Below are 24670 nucleotides of genomic sequence, written 5' to 3' on the forward strand. Positions count from 1 at the left end.
TTTGCATTTTATCTCCTTTCAGCCACCAAAGCAGCCAACACTTTGAAAGTCGAATGACATAAAAGAGGGACGAAAGATACCAAAGGGACAGTCGAACTCATAAATCTAAAACAAAAAACTGACAACGCCATGGCTAAAAATGAAATACTAGTAGACAAACAGACAAACAATAGTACACATGACACAACATAGAAAACTAAAAAAAAACCAACACGAACCCCACCAAAAACTAGGGGTGATCTCAGGTGCTCCGGAAGGGTAGGCAGATTCTGTTCCACATAAATGCTACACCGTCTTAGTTGAAAACTCTAACTTCGTTTACACTCAAAGCCTTACTTCTATTGCTTCTATTAGAGTCAGGTGTTTCCTTGTGTAAATAAGGATATCATTACAACATTTCAGCCTAAGACTTCCAGAAATTTTAATGTCCATATTTTGTGTAACATGCTTAACTACATCTAAATCCAGTAAAATTATCTCGTCTCGGTCTCTGGTAGATATACTTAGACACAATGAAATCGAACATTTTAGGCTAGCTCCAGTCTACTGTTTTAAAATCTTTTAGTTTTTAATGTGTCTTTCCATAACCTTTGTCCTTTTGAACAAATACGATTAATTAAACACGGCCTGGTGACTATTAAATACAGTGTCAATAGAAAAAGTTCATGTTTTGTAAATAGTCTGAATCTCAAATGGCTCTGACCATTTTAAAGAAGACAAAACCCATAAAACGGTTCGATCAAACGACATGTTGTCTGGTTTTTAATGCAATAAACTTTCAAATACGTATTTCTAATATTTAGTTTTATTTATTTCTTAACAGATTTTCTAAATGAATTTTTGAAATATTCAAAAACCAAAACGAGCGGGAATGTGCTTATGAGCTATTTATATGATGACCCACCCAGCATATATCGCACCGTTAAATACCTTGTATCTTAACCGATTTAAAGCTGAATACGGTAAATAGTTCAGCCCTCGAAATTATATTTAAATTCACCGGTGTATGAATAAATACACATTTTAGAAAAAATAACAATACTTCTTAACCTTTATTATAGGTTATGTATCTTTAAATCTCACCTTGCTACCGCCCTACAAAACGGCCAACAATGTGATAGAAAAATGACGTAAATACTTCTAAGGACATGTGCACCACAGGAGTAAAATACTTTACTGTCTTACCTGCAACCCATAGGAGCTTATATTCTCCCATTTATTTGAATTGAGGTACTGTCATGTAATGTTGTCACTTTTATGTTACATTTAACATTGCTATAAACGCGGTAGGTTTTGCATGTCACAAAGCCAGGTTCAACCCATTATCTTTTTATAAAATGTTCTATACCAAGTCAGGAAAATAGCCATTGTTATATTATAATTCGTGTGTGTTAAATTATAATGCTTTGTTTCTGTTGTGTCGTAGTTCTACTCTAGTATTTGATGGTTCCCTCAGTTTTGGTTTGTTACCCGGATTTGGTTTTTTTTTCTTAATCGATTCACGAATTTCGAACAGCGGTATACTATAGTTGCCTTTACTTATGCTTAACTATTTTCAAAATTGTAATCTCCCTATTTTGCATTAGCTACTTGTTCTATTGATCCAATATTGCTCATTTATAGTTCGGGGGGGAATCAATGCTATGGACTGATTTTGTTCGCATGATAGAGTATACAGAAAACAAAACTATATCATACACGTAACAAAAACAGTGGACCTAAGGTAGAAGTCGGTCGGAATTAAAAAACTGGACTGAAAGTATTAAGTGATACTTTAATCAAAACATTGAAGATGTTTGAAAAAATATTTGTATAAACATATTTTTTTTTAAACTTGAAGAAATTGTTTTCGTCCTATTATCAGTTGTCAATCAATCATACCTTATTCAAAATCATAGATTTCGTCACTGCTGTAACAAGTATTTCAAGTAATGCTGATAAACATTGTTATCTAACAATAGCTACAGGTATAGGAAGTGGTTTGAAATCTTACAAACTTCTTTCACTTTTTGATCGTCTGATCTTTGTAAGTCTGGTTTGCTTTTATAATTTTAGTTCAATCATATGTTTCGGAGTTTAGTATGATGGTCATTTTCACTGAACAAGCATTTATTTTTGTTCAAAGTCAGCTGAAGCCTGCCTCCGGTTGCAGGATTTTTATCGCTGTATTTAAGATAAACTTTTGACAGTGTGTTTTTTTTTCAACTCGGGTTGTTGTTGGTTTTTTTACACTTTTCCCATTTCCATTCTCAATTTTATTGTCTTTTTGATATCTCTATTGATATTTACCAATTATTTGTTTTGCATAGATCAAATCAATTTTATGTAGTAGGAAATATCCTATCAACATATACAAAAGGACATATGTGTAATGGCTATAAGATACCATACATGTGTATTATCGGACCAAACTTTGTTGACAAAAGAAACAAGTTTTCGCTGCCAGTTGTGATATCTCATTTTCTGCAGGTGGTCATCCGGTGTGTATAATTCACAATTTGACCCCCTGCCAGTGTCAGTAGTTATGTTTTATATTTCAATGAAAGTAAAGTGTGTTAAACTGGTAAGTAAAAGGTAATGGATATTTTTAGTTTTGATAAATTATACGGAAACGATCGCCAAAAATCACAACACGATTATTCTGGTTTTTAAAGATTTCAGACAACACAAACATGTGACTTGTGGGTTGAGACACAGACATATCGTATCAATATTCAAATGTGTGATTGTGACCTTGAAACAACCAGTTGATAATACATACTTATTTCGGCATTGCATTCGTTTATAATTATATAAGACTGTATATGACTTTTTTGCTACGTTTTGTTATATTTGAGCTGATTGATTATACTCTGGTAGAACATGATCTATGTATCATTTGTTAGTGGGTTTGATCTAGCTTTCAAAAAATGCGAATGCTCTTAGTTCGGTGTCTTCTGTTATGGTGGTATGTTAATATGTTATAGATGAGTTTTAACGTGTATATCGGATGAGTGAAGCCATTACCAACTTATTTTTCTTTTTGGTTCTTATGTTTTTTTTGTGTACTTTAACATAAATGTTCCATGCTAGTAGAGGGTTGTAGTCCAGTCAATCTAGCACGAATTTGACCCTAACCTTAAAGTAATTACAACAGAAGATTTTTAAGTTTCAATCTCTAGCATTATACCCCAAATATACACACAAAAAAGTCCCATAAATTCATACTTCAGGAATTCTGAAAAAATCACGATTTAAAATTCCTATGGAGATTTGCATTGTAAAACGGAGATAACTCTGCAAAAAGGCACAAATATCAAAAACAAATAATACAAAATTATAACTTTATCGCTTCTATTCAACAGAATGTAATGATTCTTGATATTTAAGCCGTCTTTAGAGTATAACAAATAACTCTTAAGTTGTTTTCATATCTTTAATAAAGCTACAATAACGATTCTATAATTCATAAGTTGACCATTTATCAACATGTCAAGGTGAAGAATTTCAAACTTGATAAAAATAATTCAGCATATATTCTTCTTTTTGTGGTAGATGCTGAACAAATATAATATACAGATATAAACACTTCCAAATTTTCACATTATTTTTTCAAAATGGTCACAAAGCCACAAATTTGCAATTTGTTCAATAAAAAATGCACAAAAAAAAAATACCCATAACACATTGGTTTTGTTTATTTCATGAGCAGACAATTATATAATATAGTCAAATACGAACTTATAACCCCATCAAAGTATCATTCTTTACATGTATTTTAAGAAAATTTAGCAAAAACGGACAAAAATAGACTAATTGTTGCGTAGTTATCTCCCTTTCCAATGTTAATTTCCATAGGAAATTAAAAATGCTGATTTTGAGTTTTCCTCAATTTAGATTTTATGGGACTTTTTTCTGCGTATAAATATGGCTTTATGCTTTAGATAAGAGCTAAAACATTTTCTGTTGCAATTAGTTTCAGGTTAAAACTTAGTTTGACTGGAGTATTGAGCAATTACAACTATACCTAACCTGCCACATTATACATGTACCAGTTTAAAACTTACTGTTTGTAGTATTTTGAATATCAAGTTTACTTGAGTATATGAGTTTCAGCGCTCATTTAAATTTTGGCCCTTAGTAGGCTGTATTCCAGCTGTTGGTTTTTTTTAATCTCTGTCATATCTGTATTTCGTCATCGTTCGAGTCTCTCACTTCAAACGCCGTGTATCATGTTGTGGCCTGAAGATATGGAATTTGCTCATTGTCAAAGACGAACCTCGACATATTCAATTCATTTAAACTCTTTGATAGTTGTATCATTGTCAATCTTGTCGTTGTTTGTATTCTATGTTATCTTTGAGTGTATATAGCTTCAGAAGATGGGCGACAAATACCACAGGGGCAGTCAAACTCATAGATTGAAAATAAAGCAACGCCATGGTTAGAAATAAAAAAAGACAAACAGACAAATAATAGTACACATGACTCAACATAGAAAAATGAAGACTAAGCAACACGAACCCCACAAAAAATTGTGGTGCTATCAAGTGCTCCGGAAGGGTAAGTAGATCCGGCTCACCCGAAGTGTTGCGTATGTTATTAAAACCCCGGAAAATAGTCAAATTTGGCAGGTCACATTCATGAAAAAGGAAGGGGATTGTAGTTACGACGTAGGGAACATATCCGATATCATCTGTGTAACGGCGTTCTTAATGAAGGAAACTCCAAAAAAGCGCTTCGGACGCAATAAATTATCAAATGTGTTGTTTTCCATTTTTTACATCACTGGGTTGATACCTCTGCTAGTGGACTATCAGTCACCGATGGTATCATCAGCTCAGTAGTCAGTGCTTCGGTACTGACACGATTTAACAAAATTTACTTAAATTATCCGTTTATAAATTTTGAAATTATAACACAACTTAGGTTTCAACTCCCTCAGGCAAAATGAATTTGGCTATTTATTTTAGGTATTTTTGACATATAGCTCTTCAACGATTTTCGGTACTTATCCATCTTCAGATTTTAAATGTTTGGCTTTGAGCGTTCCTGATGAAGGTAAATCCAGAAAAACGCTTCGGACGCAATGAATTATTAAACGTGTTGTTTCCATTTTTTTATTCCATAGCGGTCAACCGACTCGTGATGGCGTTCGTAACATCAGAGTTGTTGTCCAACTACATACTTAGGGGCAGTATGAATATGATGTGCATACTAAATAAATCTAAAAGATATGTTAAAGAATTAGCAAAATAATCTTTGTTCTTTCAAAAATTAACAGCATTGGACTTAATCATTATCCTTAAAACTAGTATGCGCCTTTCGATACTTTATAGAGACGTCAAAAGAATTAGTCCCGCACCTAGAAAAAAACTAAAAAATCTCTACTACTGCCATATCAAGATTAATTTTTGCATATCATTTATATGAAGTTTGAAATTGAAGGCATATAATTTGCAATCAAAACAGAGAGAAGAAATACAACGGGTAGATCATAATTTTACGCTGAAAACAAAACAGACAACACAAGACCGAAACAAATGTCGACAAAGAGATACTAGTTCTTAAATTGGAAAAATTTCTGTATTTAAAATCTTGATCAACAAATTCTATCAAAAATCATTTATTTGAAACTAAAAGCCGCTGCCTATTCTGTACAATCAAAATTGAAGTTACTACCTGATGTCACAAATTTAATTCAGAAATCTGCAAACACCTGCAAAGCATTTCCCTGTATGCTCATCCCTGGCCACTACTTTGAACTCCGTTTCACTATTTGATATTCCTATCTTAAGACGTGTTTCCCTTCTAAATTTTGGTAACTTGATACGGATGTGACCTATTTCCCTGCAGTTATTTTTCGATATAATTTTCGGTGGTTTTGTATCATCTGATGCGTAAATACGTATAAAAGCTTCATCTTGTTCGAACGTTATCGGAAAATCGTACTCGGTTACTACCTCGTTTACATGGATAGGTTGACCTTTTTTTATTATCGTATGGAATTCTTCCTCAGTCGAGGTCAAAGGTTTGAAAGACCGGTCAAAGCATTGGTACATATTCTGTTTGTCAACACCAACAAGAATTGCTATCCCGTAGTGACACTTAGCAATTCTACCAACAATAGGTGTTTCCATATGGCCCATAATAACTGCTCCCTTCAAAACAACTACATCCGGATCAAGAGGACATATGACGGTTAGATTACTAAACTTTGTTTTCATTGCATCTTTGAGAAGGTCACATGCTGCGTATCCACCAACTAAAAGGATAGTTGAAACTCCTTTTGTTTCTGGTTGGTCCAATAAATCTTGAACATATTTGCTGACTGTGTCAATTCCTTCTTTGAAAATTTGCGGCAAAACACCAGGGAGAACTTGAAGTTTGTTTGTTACTAGCTTAACCTGATCCTTAAATTCCTCAGCAATGATGCCAGGGTTTGTCTTTTTAGCTTCTAACATTAATGACCTTGGAATCTCAATTGTTACTTTGTTATTAGATGTCACAGTTCGCTTTTTCAACTCAACTGTTCTCGCTAGTTCGAGGTAATCGTCCCGGTTTTCGTCAATGAACTTTGTTACTGTACTTTCACCAAATATTCCTCGCAAAAGATTCCATATTCCTTCATTGATAGTATTACCTCCCCATGGACCACCAGAGGCACTGTGTATTTCCTTCAATTGCCCGGACCCTAATACCTCGTTTGAAGTTATATCGACAGTTCCACCTCAAAGAAAAAAAAACAGAATATTTATAGCATCAAAATTTAACGATAGATACTTCCATGATAAGATATCTTACCATGGTTGATCTAAAAACATAGTACCATATAAGATACTTGAAACGATATTGTTAAATCAAACATGAGTGTATTTAAACATGTACCAAAAATCTATTTTGAATAAAATCCAAATAACTCGTATTTCGTTGGAAATAACGAACAGTATTAACCAGCATATAGCAAGGACAACAGTGAGAATGAAATTGACGTAAATAAAGGTAAATAGCATCGTAATTTATGTTTCAGATTCAAAAGCTTTACTTTGGGTTCCAGGATTACCATTATGACTGTATCTTTTTTTATTATTTAAATGGATAAATCTGCATATACTGCCATCTTAGATTTCGTGAACCACAGTCTAAATAAATTCTTTATGGGTAGAATAATATTAAGTTTTTAAAGTAATTTATGGAAATAGACAATAATAGTGCGTTGACTTGACATATCAACGATATAAGGATGAGGCTTAAAAACGGGAAAATGCGAGGCTGTGCCGAGCTATTTCCCCGTTTCGGGCCAAATCTTTATATCGTTGATATGTCAAGTCAATGCACTATTATTGTCTTTATACTGCAATCTAGAAAAAAAACAGTTTCAATTGTTGTTTAATGGGTTGATGTTATTCATTTGTCTAAAATATAGGGAAAAGTCCCGCTTTCAGAAGGCCTCATATCAGACGCAGAAATATACAACAATATGAAATGTATATAACTGGTTGAGATCCGCAATCGATGGTGAACGAATTCGTTTGGGTATGGACTAAAATATCAACAGTAAGAATAAAACATACTGATTTATAGGTTTCAAACAAAAAATATTAACAAATGAAATATGTTTTTCCAAAAATGGTTAAAGAAATAAGTTTGAGTCGTTCCACTCTTCGTTGTATACATTGGAAACAAGAATAGGTTAAAGAGGTCGTATGCATAATTAAATATAGTTTGAGAAACTTTTTTTTTATTATTCATGAGGAAAGTGATATCGGGTCAGTGACTGTATATGACATAGAAATGTAAAGTCAACGCCTTTTGACTACTCAAATAGAACGAGTGCAGTATAAATTAATAATACATGCATGCAAGTTTATATGATTGAAATCGTCAGTACAGTGAGATATTTTTCCAGAATTGACTTTCAACATTTTTTGTATGCATTTTATCTATTAAATGTATGTGTATAACTTCAAAAGTTTTTAAATATTTACCTCCAAGATCTACCACGAGAAATCTTGCACCTGTATCAAAGGATCCAAGTTTTGAAACTTTTCCAGTTGTACGTTTTTGTATTTCTAAACACTTGCAACATAATGCGGCTGCCTCTGGTTCTAGTGCTAGTGTTAACCTTTCTTGATCTATTCCTGCCTGAAATTAAGATCATCTGTCTGTTTCAAAATTCTTCTTTATTTTTCTTCTTTTTTTTTGGCAAATATATTTTCTCTCTTTAACTGCACAAAGAACTCACTGCTGTACAGTATTAAAGATTTTACTTGGATGCATATAAGACTCAAAGATACATATTCTAACTGGGTTTCCGAAAGTCGTATTGCCACCACCTTCCGGAGTTTTTCATTTATAATCATATAACTTAGTATGAAGACTTTCTTTACATTATAAATAATATCTGAAACCTGTTTTTTTTTCATATCAAAGATCTTCATGTTATTGTCTGAATGAGATCTTGTAATTGATGTGTTATAATTTCCATATATTTACGATTTTCCGGCGTTGAGTGATATAATAATTATGTACATTCTATCCTACCATTTCAGTAACCTGGAGAACAAAATTAAAAGTTTAAAAGACAACTTCAATTACAAGTAAGGACAGGATTTACTTTTGTATAATTATATCTCGACTGTCAAACAAATGAGAAGTTTAAATAGCTATAGAACCAGGTTTAAACAACCTTTTCAAACATATGGAAATTCCTGTAGCAGTTCAGGAATATAAAAGCGTTTTTGTTTTATGTTTGAGTCTTTTATTTAGGCATTTGATAGGGACTTTTCATTTAACATTTTCCTTGGAGTTTGGTATTTTTTGTTCTTTTTTCAGGTATACAAACTCAGTTCAGGTACCCGGAAAACACGTTGCTATGCTAGAAGCCATACTTAAAATTGAGAAGGGAAATGAAGAATATCAGTGGCACTCAATTCAAAAATAGGTAAAAGGAAAATATACTATTAGCGGAGTAAAACACCAGACTTGAGCTACATTAAGCCATGAGAGTTTAAAATACCCCTCAATCGCTAAAAATGTACCACTTATCAAATAGTAGTTGAGGTCAAAACAAATGGTCAATGATCAACAACTCATTCGCTTTGTACCTTTTCTGCAGCTTCAAGCATGAACTGTCGTGCAGCCTCATTCCAAATTGCAGGGACTGTAAGCACCCAATGAACGTCATATTCCTGTAATTCAGTAACCTTCTCTTTTGCTTTTCCAAAAATTGAGTCTTTTATGTTCTCAATACAGTAGGCAAAAACATCGACCGCTTTCATTTCTTTCTTTCCAGTAATGTCTTTAATAGTCATTGATTTCTTTAGATGCTATAGAAAAGTAAGAATAGTTGTTAGTAAGGTCAAAACATATACATGTAACAGGTTTATCATACATGGAATCAGTAAGGTCAACTTATGGACAAGAAAAGACAATGGCGCTTTGTGGTGATTACATTCTGATATACGACTCTCTCATAAACTAATGTATCTATTGGACATAGAGAGCATTTACTGTGAAAATTCCCAATCACGAGTTGTTTAACTGTATCACTTTATGCGTACTATACACAAAGATAAGAAACTTTTAAGAAACTTAAATCTTTGAATCTTTAAAGGTTTGGTAAACAACAACCTGTACCATCTTTGCATTTCTTTATAAGAATGGAAGAAGTCATCACAAAAAGTCATTTGAAACGTAACCTAAGTGAATAAGATTGAGTATTCGAATTGGTTAATATGATAACATAGTTTGGTTCACAAAATATTGACAAAATTTCATTTTGTATTTTACATATGACCATGGTATTGTCTGTCATTCACATGAGTTTTTAATTGCTTTCTATTCTTCTTTTTTTTATCATCGCTTATACATACTGAAGTAAAAGTTTAATCTTTTGAAATATTAAAAGAGGGGCCAAAGATACCAGAGGGACAGTCAAAATCATAGATCGAAAATTAAATGACAACGCCATGGCTAACAAAGAATAAGACAGACAAATAATAGAACACAAGACACAATATAGAAAACTAAAAACTTAGCATTACGAAGCCCACCAAAAACTGAGGGTGATCTCAGGTGCTCCGGAAGCGTAAGTTACGTTATGTCGCAGCTTAGTTTGATAATATCCTTTTAAAATATAAACAATATGAAATATATTCACCATATTATTATACAGCTGCATTTTAAACCGACTAAAGTAATACCACTTTTGTGCTTCATCAGGGTCATCCTGCAGTAATTCAGAATATTTAGATTCCGCTTCAAATCCAAATGCTACAAATTCTCGATCAGGGTTTAAAAGGAGCACTGTCGGTACTTTTAAGGACTCTAATCCTTTCTGTCCTATTCCCATTACATTTATCTCGAGTGGGTCTTTAATGAACCTGTCTTTGAATGAAAAGGCACTACCAGAATAGGCCGACCCAAAATCAATAGCTGCCACCATTAAATGTCGTTTTCTGAAATTTAAAAAAATCATGATTAGATAATGTACTAGTGTATCAAGCACACACCTATGGCAAATATCTCACTGAATCGTTATGTTAAAGCACATGGGTAGTTTGAAGACGTTTTTATATATTTCAATGGTTTCTTTTTTTTTTATTTAAATATAACAAAGGATCATGTCATCATTTACAACAATTTTTAATATACATATTTTCTATAACAAATATCTAATTTTATGTAATTCAACATGCTTTCACAGCAAAAAGAAATAGCATTGAACATATTTAAACCCATACATAATAAAAACAGCAATTAACAAAACACTGCAAAATCAAATATCGAAAAACGAAAGAATACAAAAAAACTACGGGATGAACCTCAGTACATTTCTCAAAGGACCCAATGCAATATCCCAACTGAATATCAAAAACGACTGATTGTGTACTTCGTCTTGACAAACTATAGACAGTTCTGTTTTGTCATTGATAATAACTCGACATACTTCATAACCAAAGGCAAGCAAATAACAATACATCATATCATATAGAATCAACTACATACATAGAAAACATTTGAGAAATAAAAGTCATACTTCCTGTCTACTATTGTCATCTCTTTGAATTTCTTTGTAATTTCTGCAGCACTTTCCCTGGGTGGTTCATTCACTGTTTCCTCTGACTTCCTGTGATCATTATTTTGGCTTGGAAAAGCATCTTTACTTTTAAATGTGTCGCCAAATGATATTCGAGAAGTTGGCTCAGGTTTGGGGTCAACTTCTTTTTCTGTAATAAATATGATTGTTTTTATTAAAAAAAAATTAAAAAGCTTCTATTTTATGTAGGTATTGGTAACTTTCGAATGTATGAGTAATCCTTATGTTATATTTATATATTTTTGTTTTTTTAGAATTTATCAAAGTTGATCTGTTGTCTTATGCTTTTACATTAAAACATTACCATTATCTATTTATCTATTTGTATGTAATAGAGACACGAAAGATACCAAAGGGATATTCATACGCAATAAACTGACAACACCATGGCTTAAAAGAAAACAACCAACAGACAAACAATAGTACACGAAACACAACATTTAACTACAGACTTGGCAAAAAGAACCCATCATTAACTTGGATGATCTCCTGTACTAAGGATTTGTCATGTGTTGACAAAATCATTCTATCTGGAAAACGTTCATATGTTTACTTTGTCTTTGTTCGTAAGTCATCAATTTCGGAAGAGTCAGATATCGATAGTAGCAGTTGATGGATTTTGTTATGCTCTTGAATATTCGTGGAAACCCATTTGTATATATCCTGTCCTTTAACTATTTGTTTTCAGTATCTATAAACCTATTGCAAATCTATTTCGAATTTTAATTACTTAATACTGAAGTTTCCCTTTCTTATTACCCGATCGCAAGACAGGAAACAGAAAAGATTAATAGTTAAAACACCAGAATGATCATCCTGATATATATTATTAAATTTCATTGTACTGAGGGTTTTTCAAAAGGGGATAAACATACGTCTGTTTTATAATAGATATAGGAAGATGTGGTGTGAGTGCCAATAAGCATACATATAAAGTAAATTTAGGAGTATTCTCAGTATTGAAAACATGACATATATTCATTGGAAGTATTATTCCCGCTTGATGAATAAAGGCAACAGTAGTATACCGCTGTTCGAAATTCATAAATCTATAGAGAAAAAAACAAATCCGAGTTACAAACTTAAACGGAGGGAAACGCATCAAATATGAGAAATACGAACACGCATAAAACACAATATTAAAATGTAACACACAGAAACGAACTCCGTCATCAAAATTAACCTACAACGTCATGGCAAAAACGGGCCAAAAAGAATACACAACATAACATGTTTGAGATCGTGATAATCTAAGTACCTTTTTGGTTGCTGTTGTTGATAAAAACATCGTCCTCGTCTTCCTCGTCTATGAAATCTGGGAAACTGTGCTGAAATTAAAACACTTTACAATTAGCCTTCAGAAAATTTTCTCTGCTTGATTGAAACAAAAGAGAGACGATGAAACCTGTTTGGAACATTTATGTATTCGTGTTACTATAAACATTACCCCAACTATGATCTTTTTGAGAGATTTTAAGCGTCATATTGAACAAGGTGGATTCACCCGAAGCTTTAGTTTAAACGATATTATATTTTAAAAAAGTGCACGAAATATAGGAAACAAGAAAAACTTATATAAATCCGTCTCCCTAAGCTCGAAGCTTTAGATGAAATTAAAATTCTAAGCTTAAATGTAAGTTAATTTAAATGCTAAGTTCATGCATAACAAGAGCCGAAAATGTATTTTATTTAGTGGATCGGTGCAGAAATTTTGCCTTAAAACAGGTCCACCAAAGGTTGTGGCAAGCGTTTTTCTAAGGAATTTTTTGTGAGTTTTCTTCCTTTCTTTGCCATGGAATCGTCAGTTTATTTTCCACTTATGAGTATGAATTTTCCTTAAATATATTTCGCCTCCCTTTTCTAGATAAAAGGAAGTGATCATAAAACTTTTTCTACATAAGACATCGGAAGTTTCGTCCACATTCTAACTGGATGTGCTTCATAATTCTGTGCAGCAAGGTGAAAGTCTAACTTTGGCAACGCTTTAATCGCCGATTGTTAGACGTCCAAATTGACCATATTTTAATACCCCAATCATTTTTTAGATATCAATTTCAAAACAGATCTAAGGGCCAATCACAGGTTATAAGTCGGGAACTTGTGTTTAAATTGTATGTATCTTTTTTCAACTTGTTCCCTGTTGATGGGTATCGAATAATATACAACTTATTTTTTGGCATTTTTGGAAAGGTAAACACTTCTAATTTAGCTCCTTAAACATGACAAACAATACACAAAACGAATGTACAACACATATTTTAAGGTTTGTAAAATGATGTATCTGAGTAAAACATTTCAGGTACTCACAGGAAATATTTTATGATTTATCTTCTTGAAGCATTTAATCCACTTCTCTCTTTCCTCGTCGGATTGTGCTGGAAAACGTTTTAATCGTGATGTTTTAATAAAGTGGTGTACAACTCATTGATCACGGATTAAAAAATTGAAAATTTGATATACGTTATTATTGACAATACATGATAAGCCAACGTTCATGTTTAACATTTTTTAACGGACATTTTTTAAGGTTTTATAATATGAGTTCAGTCTTGACGGTCCGATATAAGAAAAACTTGCAAGATTCCCAACCTCAAAGAAACAATTAATCTATAGCATTCTGAAATTCTGTGAATTAATGTATTGTTTATTGATATCATTATATTAGGTGCAAAATAAAATGAGCGAAAAGAACAGAAATTTGCAGGGTTATGAGATTGGTTTAGCCCTCACAATCATTTTAACCCATTAGTATTATTAGACTGTTCCAAGCTAAGAACATGTGTCACATCATGGTTTTGTCATCTCATCCTAACAGATCTTTATAAATTTGAAAAACAGTTTTGGTTCTGTTATTTGTTGAAATCCAAGTACTATTTAATTCGATCTGATTTTTAAAGGTCAATCTGATATCTCTTTTTTTGCATACGTCTTCAGGCATGAACAATCGACTTATTCCGTCGACCCTTACAATGTAGCAATTATTGTGAACGAATGCTAAAGCTACTACAAACTTTTTATTAAACATCTCACCTTTCAACTTTACCCTTTGACCTTCATTGGAAGTTAAGTTAAAACATTTTCCGTCTTTCTTTTTGTCAATATCGGCGAGCTGTTTAGGAAAGGAATATAAAACATTAACACTTTTAAGGATGTAGATATGTGTAAACATGATTATGTTCAACTACATAGTTGTCAGTGAACGTTCGTAGTATAAACGTTTTCCAAACAGCGGTATACTTCTGTTGCCTTTATGTACCTTCTATATAAATTGCAACTCTGTAGTGACTTTTTTAAATATAATATATATTTATTGATGAATACTGGTTTTTTTAATATTGCAAGCGGTTTCTGATGTGTTGACCTTACATTTCAAAATCCTTTGCTCATATTTCTAATATAACAATCAGAAATGATTAATCTGGATACGAGTAAGAGAACATATGATACCAAATTGAAAGTTAAGATGTTTAGTAATCAAATGTAGTTTATGTACCATTTACAGTCAGAATTATTTTTGCTGTCATAGAAAGATTTCCATTATTTTAATGCTAACATATCTTAAGTTAGATGAAGGCCATAGTAGCATACCGCCGTTCTACAGTCGATAAATTGATTAAGCGAAAACAAATTAAGTTCACAAACAAAACTGAGAGAAAAAGATCACAAACACAACTGAGAGAAAAAGAAAACAACGAAACACAGAAACAACAGAAACACTGAACTGCTACCAAAAACCCGCCAACATTCATATAAACAGACTTTTTGATAACTGACATATTTCTGACCTGGTAAAGGAACTTCTAATTATCTAAGAAAAAAAGACGGGTTGAAATAGAATCACTAATTTTAATAGTTTAGACTTACTATAATATTCATTTGCCACTTCGCCTTCTGTGTTGCATGACTTGGCTTTTTCTAAAACAGCAAATGATGAGTAAATATCAATGTCTGCATATCAAGCATATTTTTTTATAATTTCATCTGATTTATAAACAGACAATCAACTTCATTCTGAAAACAATATCATGGTCGTTTACAATATTCATAAACAACAATGAAATGTGTTTAGATTGTTTTTGAGCATATAGCTCGGTTCTTAAACTTTCTTGATGTTAAATTTTTGAGCTATGAGCGTTCATGATGAAAACAGATATAAATAAGCGCTTCGGAAGCATAAGAAGTATAATACTTAGTATTGTGTTTCAATTTTTTCATGAAACGGTTAAAATAGAAAATCCACATACAAATACCCTTCTTATGGGAAAAAAATAAAATTATAATTCTCAGTAGTTATACATATAAAAATATCATTTTACCTCATGTTGTCTCATAAATCCATCTTCTGTCAAAATAAACCACCGGTCTTGGTACCCTCTCAATATTGAGATCTTCCTCTTCAATACTCCTTCCATGCCCATCTCACAACAAATTACCACAAACTACAATCTAAAATTTAAAAAAGTACATGCTTTTGCTTTAAATTCTATTAATAAAACTTCATATATGTTTTCATATCACTAATGTGTCTTTTTAACGAAAAACGTAAAATCTTAAAACTACTGAACTGGGAGGAAAATTCAAAACTGAAAGTCCCTAATCAAATGGTAAAATCAAATGATAAAACCCATCAAACAACTGTCATATTCCTGACTTGGTACAGGCATTTTCAAATGGATAAAATGGTGGATTGAACCTGGTTTTATGAATGTATTCCTTCCAGGGTCATTCCTTAGGTTGCCACATATGGATTCAGAACTGGTAACGCTTCAAATTCAAAAGTGTAAACATCATTTTATGGCGATGTTCTATTTTGTGTTGTGGTAAGTGTACTGTTATTTATTTGTTTGTCTTTTCCTGGTCGTTGTCTATTTTGACCTGGCGATTCTTATTGTACTATTTGTATCCTCAAACAATTTTCAGTTTTCAGTTTTCACAATACTATTTACTGAAATAAAAAAAGATACAAACATATTCAAATAATCATATGCATGACGAGAGTGTAATAAACCTAATTAATAGATAAGTTGCTTATAAAGAGATTAACCTTTTCAATACAAACAATGCAAACCTAGAAGGGAATTTCATTCAAACCGTGTATTTAAAAATCAAACGACTGTTTTGACTAACTTCTGAGGTAGAACCAAAACTTTCGATAACGTATCTGTCTACATTTACAAAGTTTGATTTATAAAAAACTGTCCAAAATGGTTCGGGTTGAAACATTTGAATCACGGTTGCTCTTTTGACTGCCAAATTATGTCTAGATTATTACGTCAAATATTTTTTTAATCTTGTCTTTCACATCGACTCTTAAAAAACATTTATAAGAACAATATCTGATTTGGTCCCTATATCAAAAATCAAATCAAATGAATTCTGAAAGCGCATCACGTTAACTGGTATCGTTAACAGTGTTATTACTTCCACTGGGAAGATTCCTCTGCGTATGAACGGTTAGTTAACACAGTGACTAGTTGGTTGATAATCGCATGCATATCGTGAAATCATCAAAACAAACGTATACTAATATAGTATCTCCTTATATTGAATCATCCCTTGCTTTCAGGTTTTGCAATAGTTTTTGTCTTTCTTTATCTATTTTGTCTTTCTCTTTTCTTTGTTTTTTTTTTTTTTTTTTTTTTTTTTTTTTTTTTAATATTTTCATCAACCTTTCGACGATTCTTTTCCTGTTTTAGATTTTAAATATTTTGACTTCAAGAAAACACATAATTGTCGAAATGCAATTTGGTGCAAACAATTTGTTCCGTAAATATTACTATAACCACACTGCTGTTTAATCGTTTGATCCGTTGTTGGCATTAGCCGAGTGTCTAGTTTTTCTGTAATCGAAGGAAAATACGGACATGGATTTTCTAATTTACCATAAAAGGACAAGGTATGATAAGGGCCGTTTTTGGCCCCCCTTTTTCCAGAATTTTAAAACTTTAAAGTTGAAACCCATCACGCTTGTGTAATGAACTTCAGTATCTGTTCGTCCCTGTAGAACCTTAATTTTAGGTGTTATGTACTCAAATATGTTCAAACTTATACCTTTAAAGTGCTAAAACGACGAAAAGTGTAAGAAATCTACAATTTTGTCATGTTCGGAGACGAAATTTGACATGAGCGCCAACGTAGACCTTCTTGAAATTTTGAATCATCAACTGTACTCTTCTGTTTCTTTCCAACAATAAAATGTCATGATGGTCTACGTTGGCGCTCATGTCTAAAAATTTGAAAAATAACCCGATTGTTGACATTATTTTGGCAAGTCATTGTAATACGTCATAGGGAACGGCACGGGTAAGAAATTATTCCGGGATATATAATAGATCAGAATATCACGTAAGGACAGTATTACGCTCGGGGGGGCCACTTCAAACTTTTTTTGGTAGGGGTGAGCAGCTGAGACATCAAGTACCCCACCCTTTTCATATATTTGGTTTATCAAAAATATAGACCTTACCATATATTAATGAACAAAAAACAGACCTATAGATATATTTGGATATTTTTCATCTTCTTGTACATTAGTTTACAAAAATTTTCTGGTCCCGCTCATTTTGCGTTTTTTGCAACGCAGTCGCAATAATTACACCTTGCTTTCCCAATAAATTCTTCACTCCTCTATTTGCCCCTTTTATTATGAAGAAATATCAATTCGAAAAGACAATAAATATTGTTTTATCAGATAAATGTAGTAACACTTCAGATAGTATATCACTTTTACTGAGTTTACATTAATTAAAAACTGATTTGTCGTTCCCTCTTGAAGGACGCTAACACTATGCTGTGGAATTTCTTCAAATGTTTCATGTATGCAAACCTTTCAATGTTAATAAGGTGGAAATGTCAAAATGATTGGATTTATTGCATCTATTTCTAACCTGAGTTGAAATACCACATTGAATAAATAGAGTTTAATTGGTTTGACAAATAGCTGATGCATTTACGACTGAGGTTTAACGATCTTTAACCGCATCAAAAATAAATACGAACATTTGATTAGTTTCAGATACTTATAATATATATCCAGCAAGTGATAATATCAACCTATTGATATATATAATCTGAATTTCTCACCCTTTTCATATATCATGAAGCATGAAATAGTGACCTATTCCAGCGGCTCATCCCTACCAGTCATTACATAGGAAGTGGCCCCCCCCGAGGTATTACGCCGTATCGAGTCATCAATACATGTCACTCTCTTAAATAAATATGTTGTACGTGAAATTAGACCCATGTAAATCAAAATAGTCTAACACTGTGCAACCAAATACAGAGTTGTGTCCCTTGAAATATGGTGAATTAATTTTTATTCATTATTATTTTCAAATATTCAACGAAATCTTACAAATGAATTTCATAATAAATTCACAATATATTCAAACTCTTTTTGTTGTCCTGAAGAAAATCATTTCGTCTAAACTTATATATTTTGCACTTTGAAGTTTTCTATTTAACCATCTACAGAAAAATAGATTTATGTATCCTATGTATTTCGTGAAATGGACACTGTCGTTAATGCCATGACTAACTATAGAAGTGCATTGCTTCAATCTTAATAAATCCATAAATTACTCCATTCTTAAATATAAAAGGAGGAATATTACTATGACTATACACAGTACAAATCAAATACGTTATGCATCAGTGCAGTCAGTACCGAATCCAAAGTATGAAATGTAATTATAAACATAATTCCATGTGAAGAGCAGTTGATACTGAACTTCAGTTAACTACACTTATACTATACTGTAAATTATGTGTTCCAGCCTTTTCATATATCGGACATTTCTTATATATGTGTTAGAGCACTGTTTTGACAAGCTGTAACCATAAAATAAAAGAACAGTTTTGGTGTATCTCAAAAACTGTAGGATAACCCAGTGGTGGATCCAGGCCCACTGGCTGCCAAAGAGGGGACCGATTTTGTCACACTTCAGTGATTCCCTATATAAGCAGCCACTTTATTTCTCAAAAGGGGGCCGGGTCCCCTGCCCCCTCCCCCTTAATCCGCCTCTGTAACCGACTCTTTATATATGTCATGTATATAGCTTGTACCAAAAAGTTAATGTGTCAATATACCGGACATTAAAAGAAAATTAAAAAAAAAAATAAAACCCTGTAGACATACACACCTCTATTATAAATAAAAAGCATTTCAGGTCAAAAATTGAAGGAGATAAATAGACGTTTATGTCCGGATAAAAACAAACGGACGGATCGATGGATGGACGTACGGACATATATAAATGAACGAACGCGCTCGTCATTAAAAAGTAAAATATGTTAAAAGTAATTTCGCTTTAATAGCATGTTTTATTTGAAAATCCAAATAGGATCTGAGTCAATTGAATGATACATGTGTAACATTAATACCTTTATTGTACACATAGTTGAAGCATACATTGCCACCGGATTTTTGTAATTCTTCAAATATTCTAAAAATGTCAGGCTTTTGGACTTAGTCAATATTTCTTGCTACTTAAAAAACAATTAGGGTAGATGTTGAATATTCACCAAAAACAGTGGTTGAACTTGTTTTCCCTCTCACATGCTATATATATTATTGAAGACACAAATTGCAATACTAGTACTACAGTTAAATGTCCCTAATGCAATAAATAAGATTTTTTTTAGTAATTTCAAATATTTATTCAATACGGGAAAGGTAGAACTTGGTGACTACTACAGCCGACATCATTGAGTGTGAAGTCAAAGGTAATATCAAGTTAGTTTGCTTGTTAGATGAACCATACAGTCATTGTTAGGTCAGGTTAACTACCTTCCTTTAAGAATATACTACTCCAGCAGATTACCAATCTTTCTATGTGATGGACTATGCTACTTCGAAAAGAGGGTAGTAAACCTGACATAATAATGACTTCATGGTTCAGCTAACAAGCTAGCTTACCAAAGACTATACCTTTGGCTACACCCTCAATGAAATCGGCTGTAAATCTTGAAAATTGAAACCTTTTGGATGGACATTCAGAATGAAAATAATAAATAGATCAACATTGAAAGGAGAAATTAAGGTTGAAAACGAGTGCACCCGTACGAGCGGGGGTCGAACTCACAACAGTGTTGACTAGCTAGTGATTATAGAAGACTTCTCGGCCACAAAGACCCTAGTATGTCTACGTTTCTTATCAAATTCAAATGTTTTGGGGTATAAAATACTACTTACCAATAACTGTTTTATTAAAAAAAGCATAAAATTTTGGATAAGATAAGGAGATGTGGTATGATTGCACATGATTCTATACACCGGCGATCAATGTGCTCATTTCAGGATATATATCGTAGAAATAATATATTTGTAAAGAAGCTTGAAGATGTTCATGACTCCTTCGTCTACATATCTTCATGAGTTTTTATCGTCTTAAACTTGACCTCATCGAAAACTTTGAACTTTGTTTTCAGCATTTCCTTCTTTAAAATATTGTGTTAAGTGTAAAAAAGTTCACAATGTACGATTCTTGAAGTGACAAACAATGGCACTGTACAGGCTATGCATATTTGCTATACATACTGTATAAATCTGATACTGAATCTTCAATAGTAGTTTTAATCCATCTGATCTTTTTTAATGTACCGGTAATCATCATGTAAATTGTGAAATGCTATATTCAAAACTTTCACTATTATTAATGAATTATAAGTGTGCCACTTGAAGGTTTTTATGCCTCATTTTTGAACATTATGTTTTCCGGTCTGTGCGTCCATCTGCTTGTTAGTCCGTTAATTCTTCCGCCCGTCCGTCTGTTCGTCCATCTGTCGTGCTTCATGTTAAAGTTTTTTGTCGAGGTAATTTTTGGTGAAGTTAAAGTTCAATCAACTTAAAACTTAGTACACATGTTCCGTATGATCTTTCTAATTTTAATGCCAAATTAGAGATGCTGTCCCATTTTCATAGTATACTATACTGGGAATACATTCTTATATAATTTATATTTATGTTTTTTTTTATTAAACAAACCAATTCCTTGATAGCTACCTTTTATTTAAAAACTAAAATGGAGAATGAAATGGGGAATGTGTCAAAGATACAACAACCCGACCATAGAGCAGACAATAACTGAAGGCACCAATGGGTCTTCAATGCCGCGAAAAACTTCTACACCCTGAGGCATCTATCAGCTTGTCCCTAATCAAATATGTATATTAGTTCAGTAATATTTGGCGTCATACTAAACTCCGAATTATACACAAGAAACTAAAATTAAAAATCATAGAACACTAACAAAGGTCAGAGGCTCCTGACTTCAATGCTGCTGGGTTAAACAATTTTTTTTTGAGATCTCATCCCTGTTTTTGGTAACAGCATATTATTTTTAATATTAACTTCATCAAGATATAAATATGATACCAAAAAAAAAACCTACTTCGGTATACAAAAAAAAATACAAAAAAATTAATCGTTGCTAAGCACTGTTTTGGTTGCTTATCTTTTTATCAGCATGGTATACAATTGACTTACTTTCATTTCTTACTTCTAGTTATTCTTGCATGTTTAACCTTTCTATAAAATAAACCTGGTTTTACTCTAATTTGTACAATTAAAAATAGTTTTTTTTTCTGTAGTTCAATTTGATTTCTATCTTTTTCGAGCTGTTGCTAAGCAACTTTTTGGTTGCTATGGTCTTTTATTTTCTTGAGAAAAAATATAATGATGACTCAGACATCATTATATACGAAAGAAAAGTCATTTACGGTAGCTAAATCTTTAAATATTGCTATATTTATACCTCATATGGCCGAAATTACAAATTTTTGAACCGTTGCTAGGCAAAAAAATTGTTGCTAGGTTGTTGCTAAGCATTTTTTAAAACTGAAATTGAAGTGACTTTTTCTTTGCAAACTCAAGTTATTGTTAAACAAACAATACTATTTTGAATTATGCTAATGTGTAATGAGAAAGCATTTGCATATGTGATAATTTGGCTATTTATTAAAACCGTTGCTAGGCAACCTTCCTTTCACCGGAACATAAAAAAATCATAGTTTTTAAGAGTTTCTATCCTAAGGCTATCAATGATGTATATATAAACTTATTTCGGAAGGGGGCCAAAAACGCCTCTTATCATACCTTGTCCTTTCGAAATCATTTTAAATTAAAGCATGTATCTCTCTTATGCATGATATTTTGGCCGGATATTGTAGTTTTATGTTATCAGCTTTTCGACGTTAGTGTTAGGGTTTATATTTAAAAAGATGTTGGCCTCGACTAACACGTAGCAAACATAACTTGTCAAGATGCACATCTGGTGTATTAACATTCGTACCATAAATCTATTTACTAAAAAAAAACTTCATCAACTGCGGTCATAACCAAAGGTACAAAGTTTTTTTTGTTTCCAAACGTTATGCAAACAAATTGTGCTTGTTATTTTGTTCTTTTAACCAAACATTAAAACTGTCAAATTGTTGAATGAAGCGATTTAAGAACGTCCGCTAGTTGTATTGGCAAGATAGTTGAAATGCAAAATAATATGGTATCATGCAAATCAATATACTTTTATTACAGTACAATTCATCATGGTATCTTCATTAGAATAAATATAGATACACATATCATTTAAACTAAAATTGCTATTACAGTCATCGATTAGTTGGATATATAATCACAAGATTTATATATATATAAAATTAAGAGACAGAAATGCAGTTACAACCACCGGGCCGATAACACCAACAGTAACATCGAACAAGTAGTTTGTAAAAAAAACTCATCATAGATAACATGATCGAAATTGTATACACCAAATATGCGGTTTTTTTTTCTATTGGATGATAAAGTTTAAAAAGGCCAAACAAGTTCAAAGTTGAAAAGCATTCAGTCCTAAAGTTCGTAAAAGTTTTTCTTTGATTTGTTTAAACCATTATCACAAGTTTTCTATCTATAGAATACTTATAGAGAAGGTCAGATTTTGTTAGATCATATAATACATAACCTATTTATAATTTTGGTGGGAGGATAAAATTGTATACAATAAGTGCGTGTTTAAGGACGATTGGATGCAACAAATAACATGATGAAATATTTCAGGTCCCACTATTCATACCAGATATGATATTGATATCTGTATACGCTACAATAACAAATTAAAGTTTGTACTTTGAGTTTTAATTTTCCCAAAGTCGACAAATGACAATGAGACAAATATCCACCAAAGTTCAAATGAATTGAATATAAGCAATTATAGGTAACCGTACAGTCTTCTATTATGAAAAAAATGTATAGTCGGTTATAAAAGGTCTCGAAATGAAAAAAATATGATACCATTCAATTGAAAAAAATGTGTTATTATTAATAACAACACAGTGTTCTAATACGGTGCAGCATAATTGCAAACTAAACAATCATTCACTGTATTAGTATGAAATATCTCCTACAATTTGAATATATCATTTATGTTTAGCTATGATTTGTTAAATAATTAATTAAAGTTTGCAGATATTAATAAAATGAATACATCAAGAGGATAATAACTATCCATAGAACGTATCATAGACAGTACAGTAAGCCAAAGACCATCTTCAATGATAGAATAATGTCATACCGTATAGCAAGCAACTAAAGGCCAATACAAGTTTAAATTAAAGTGAAATCAATAAGTGTGTAAATGTGCATCAGGTGCATTGATAATTTATATCGTTAATGATGTTTCAGTCAACGTGACAAACTGCGCAGGATAGTTTGTTGTTGTCTGTCTGCTTATTGTCAAAGGTACAAATCTAGAATTGAAATCAAATGTTACACACATCTTTAAGTGACCCAAAACATTTAGCTTTGAAGTTAAGAGCTTATTTACCGTAGTTTAATCGGAACGTACTATATCACAAAGCCACTGAACTCGAAAGGAGTGTTTGTAATTACTACATGACTTATCAATTATAGCCTTCTGGTATTTTCTTCCCATAAACTTCATAACGGCACCTTCTTAAAAGCCGCAAGAAACGTTTAAAAGTAATGAACCAAAGTGCGTAGAGCTTTACCAAACCGACATAAATCAAACACATGTTTCTTAAATTCCCGTTGATAAATTCAGATCTCATTCAAAACTAAGGTTCTACAAAGTTCGGGCATTAATGACTATTATAGATGGATTTCGAGTTTTTATATTTACAGTGTGGTCATATTGCTCATCGCGTGTTAATGTCTTTTACTTCCATGGCTTTAAAATGTTTTGGTTTGCACGTTCCAGATAAAGCAAGAAAAGGGGTTCGAACGCCCGAAATTATTAAAGTGTTTGAAAATGAAATATACTGACAAAATGACAAAATATACAATTTATATTATACTGATACACTTATATTTTTTAAGGATCATACCCACACGGACTAATGAAGATCGTGTTAAAAAACGTTCGCTACTGACTTCAAACCAGCCATTTTGACATAAATCAATCAATCAGTTAAATTTCGTATCCTTAATAGCTTTCATTAATTATGTTTGCCGCCTTTTTGGTGAAATTACCTAGTATGTAAATTCGTTAATTGCTTCATTTAAAATATAAACCCAGCCTAAATAATGTTTTAACTTCCCGTACAGGGTTGAAGTTGACATTACAATCGTAT

The 24670-nt window shown here is 32.2% G+C and overlaps 1 protein-coding gene across 1 annotated transcript in view; it reads right to left on the minus strand.

Moving 5' to 3' along the window:
- Positions 1 to 5589: 5589 nt before the first annotated feature.
- The window catches only part of LOC134694436 (heat shock 70 kDa protein 12A-like), a 29305-nt gene continuing 10224 nt past the window's right edge, over positions 5590 to 24670 (minus strand). The window contains exons 2-11 of the mRNA XM_063555446.1: positions 15397 to 15526; positions 14945 to 14995; positions 14111 to 14189; positions 13388 to 13455; positions 12339 to 12408; positions 11021 to 11210; positions 10142 to 10439; positions 9087 to 9308; positions 7968 to 8124; positions 5590 to 6709 (exon numbers count right to left, since the gene is read on the minus strand). Coding sequence (XP_063411516.1) covers positions 5676 to 6709; positions 7968 to 8124; positions 9087 to 9308; positions 10142 to 10439; positions 11021 to 11210; positions 12339 to 12408; positions 13388 to 13455; positions 14111 to 14189; positions 14945 to 14995; positions 15397 to 15498 — 2271 coding nt within the window. The 5' untranslated portion in view covers positions 15499 to 15526 and the 3' untranslated portion in view covers positions 5590 to 5675. The remainder of the gene's footprint in view (positions 6710 to 7967; positions 8125 to 9086; positions 9309 to 10141; positions 10440 to 11020; positions 11211 to 12338; positions 12409 to 13387; positions 13456 to 14110; positions 14190 to 14944; positions 14996 to 15396; positions 15527 to 24670) is intronic.

The sequence above is a fragment of the Mytilus trossulus genome, chromosome 13 (assembly GCF_036588685.1).
Source record: "Mytilus trossulus isolate FHL-02 chromosome 13, PNRI_Mtr1.1.1.hap1, whole genome shotgun sequence".
NCBI classification, from domain to species: domain Eukaryota; kingdom Metazoa; phylum Mollusca; class Bivalvia; order Mytilida; family Mytilidae; genus Mytilus; species Mytilus trossulus.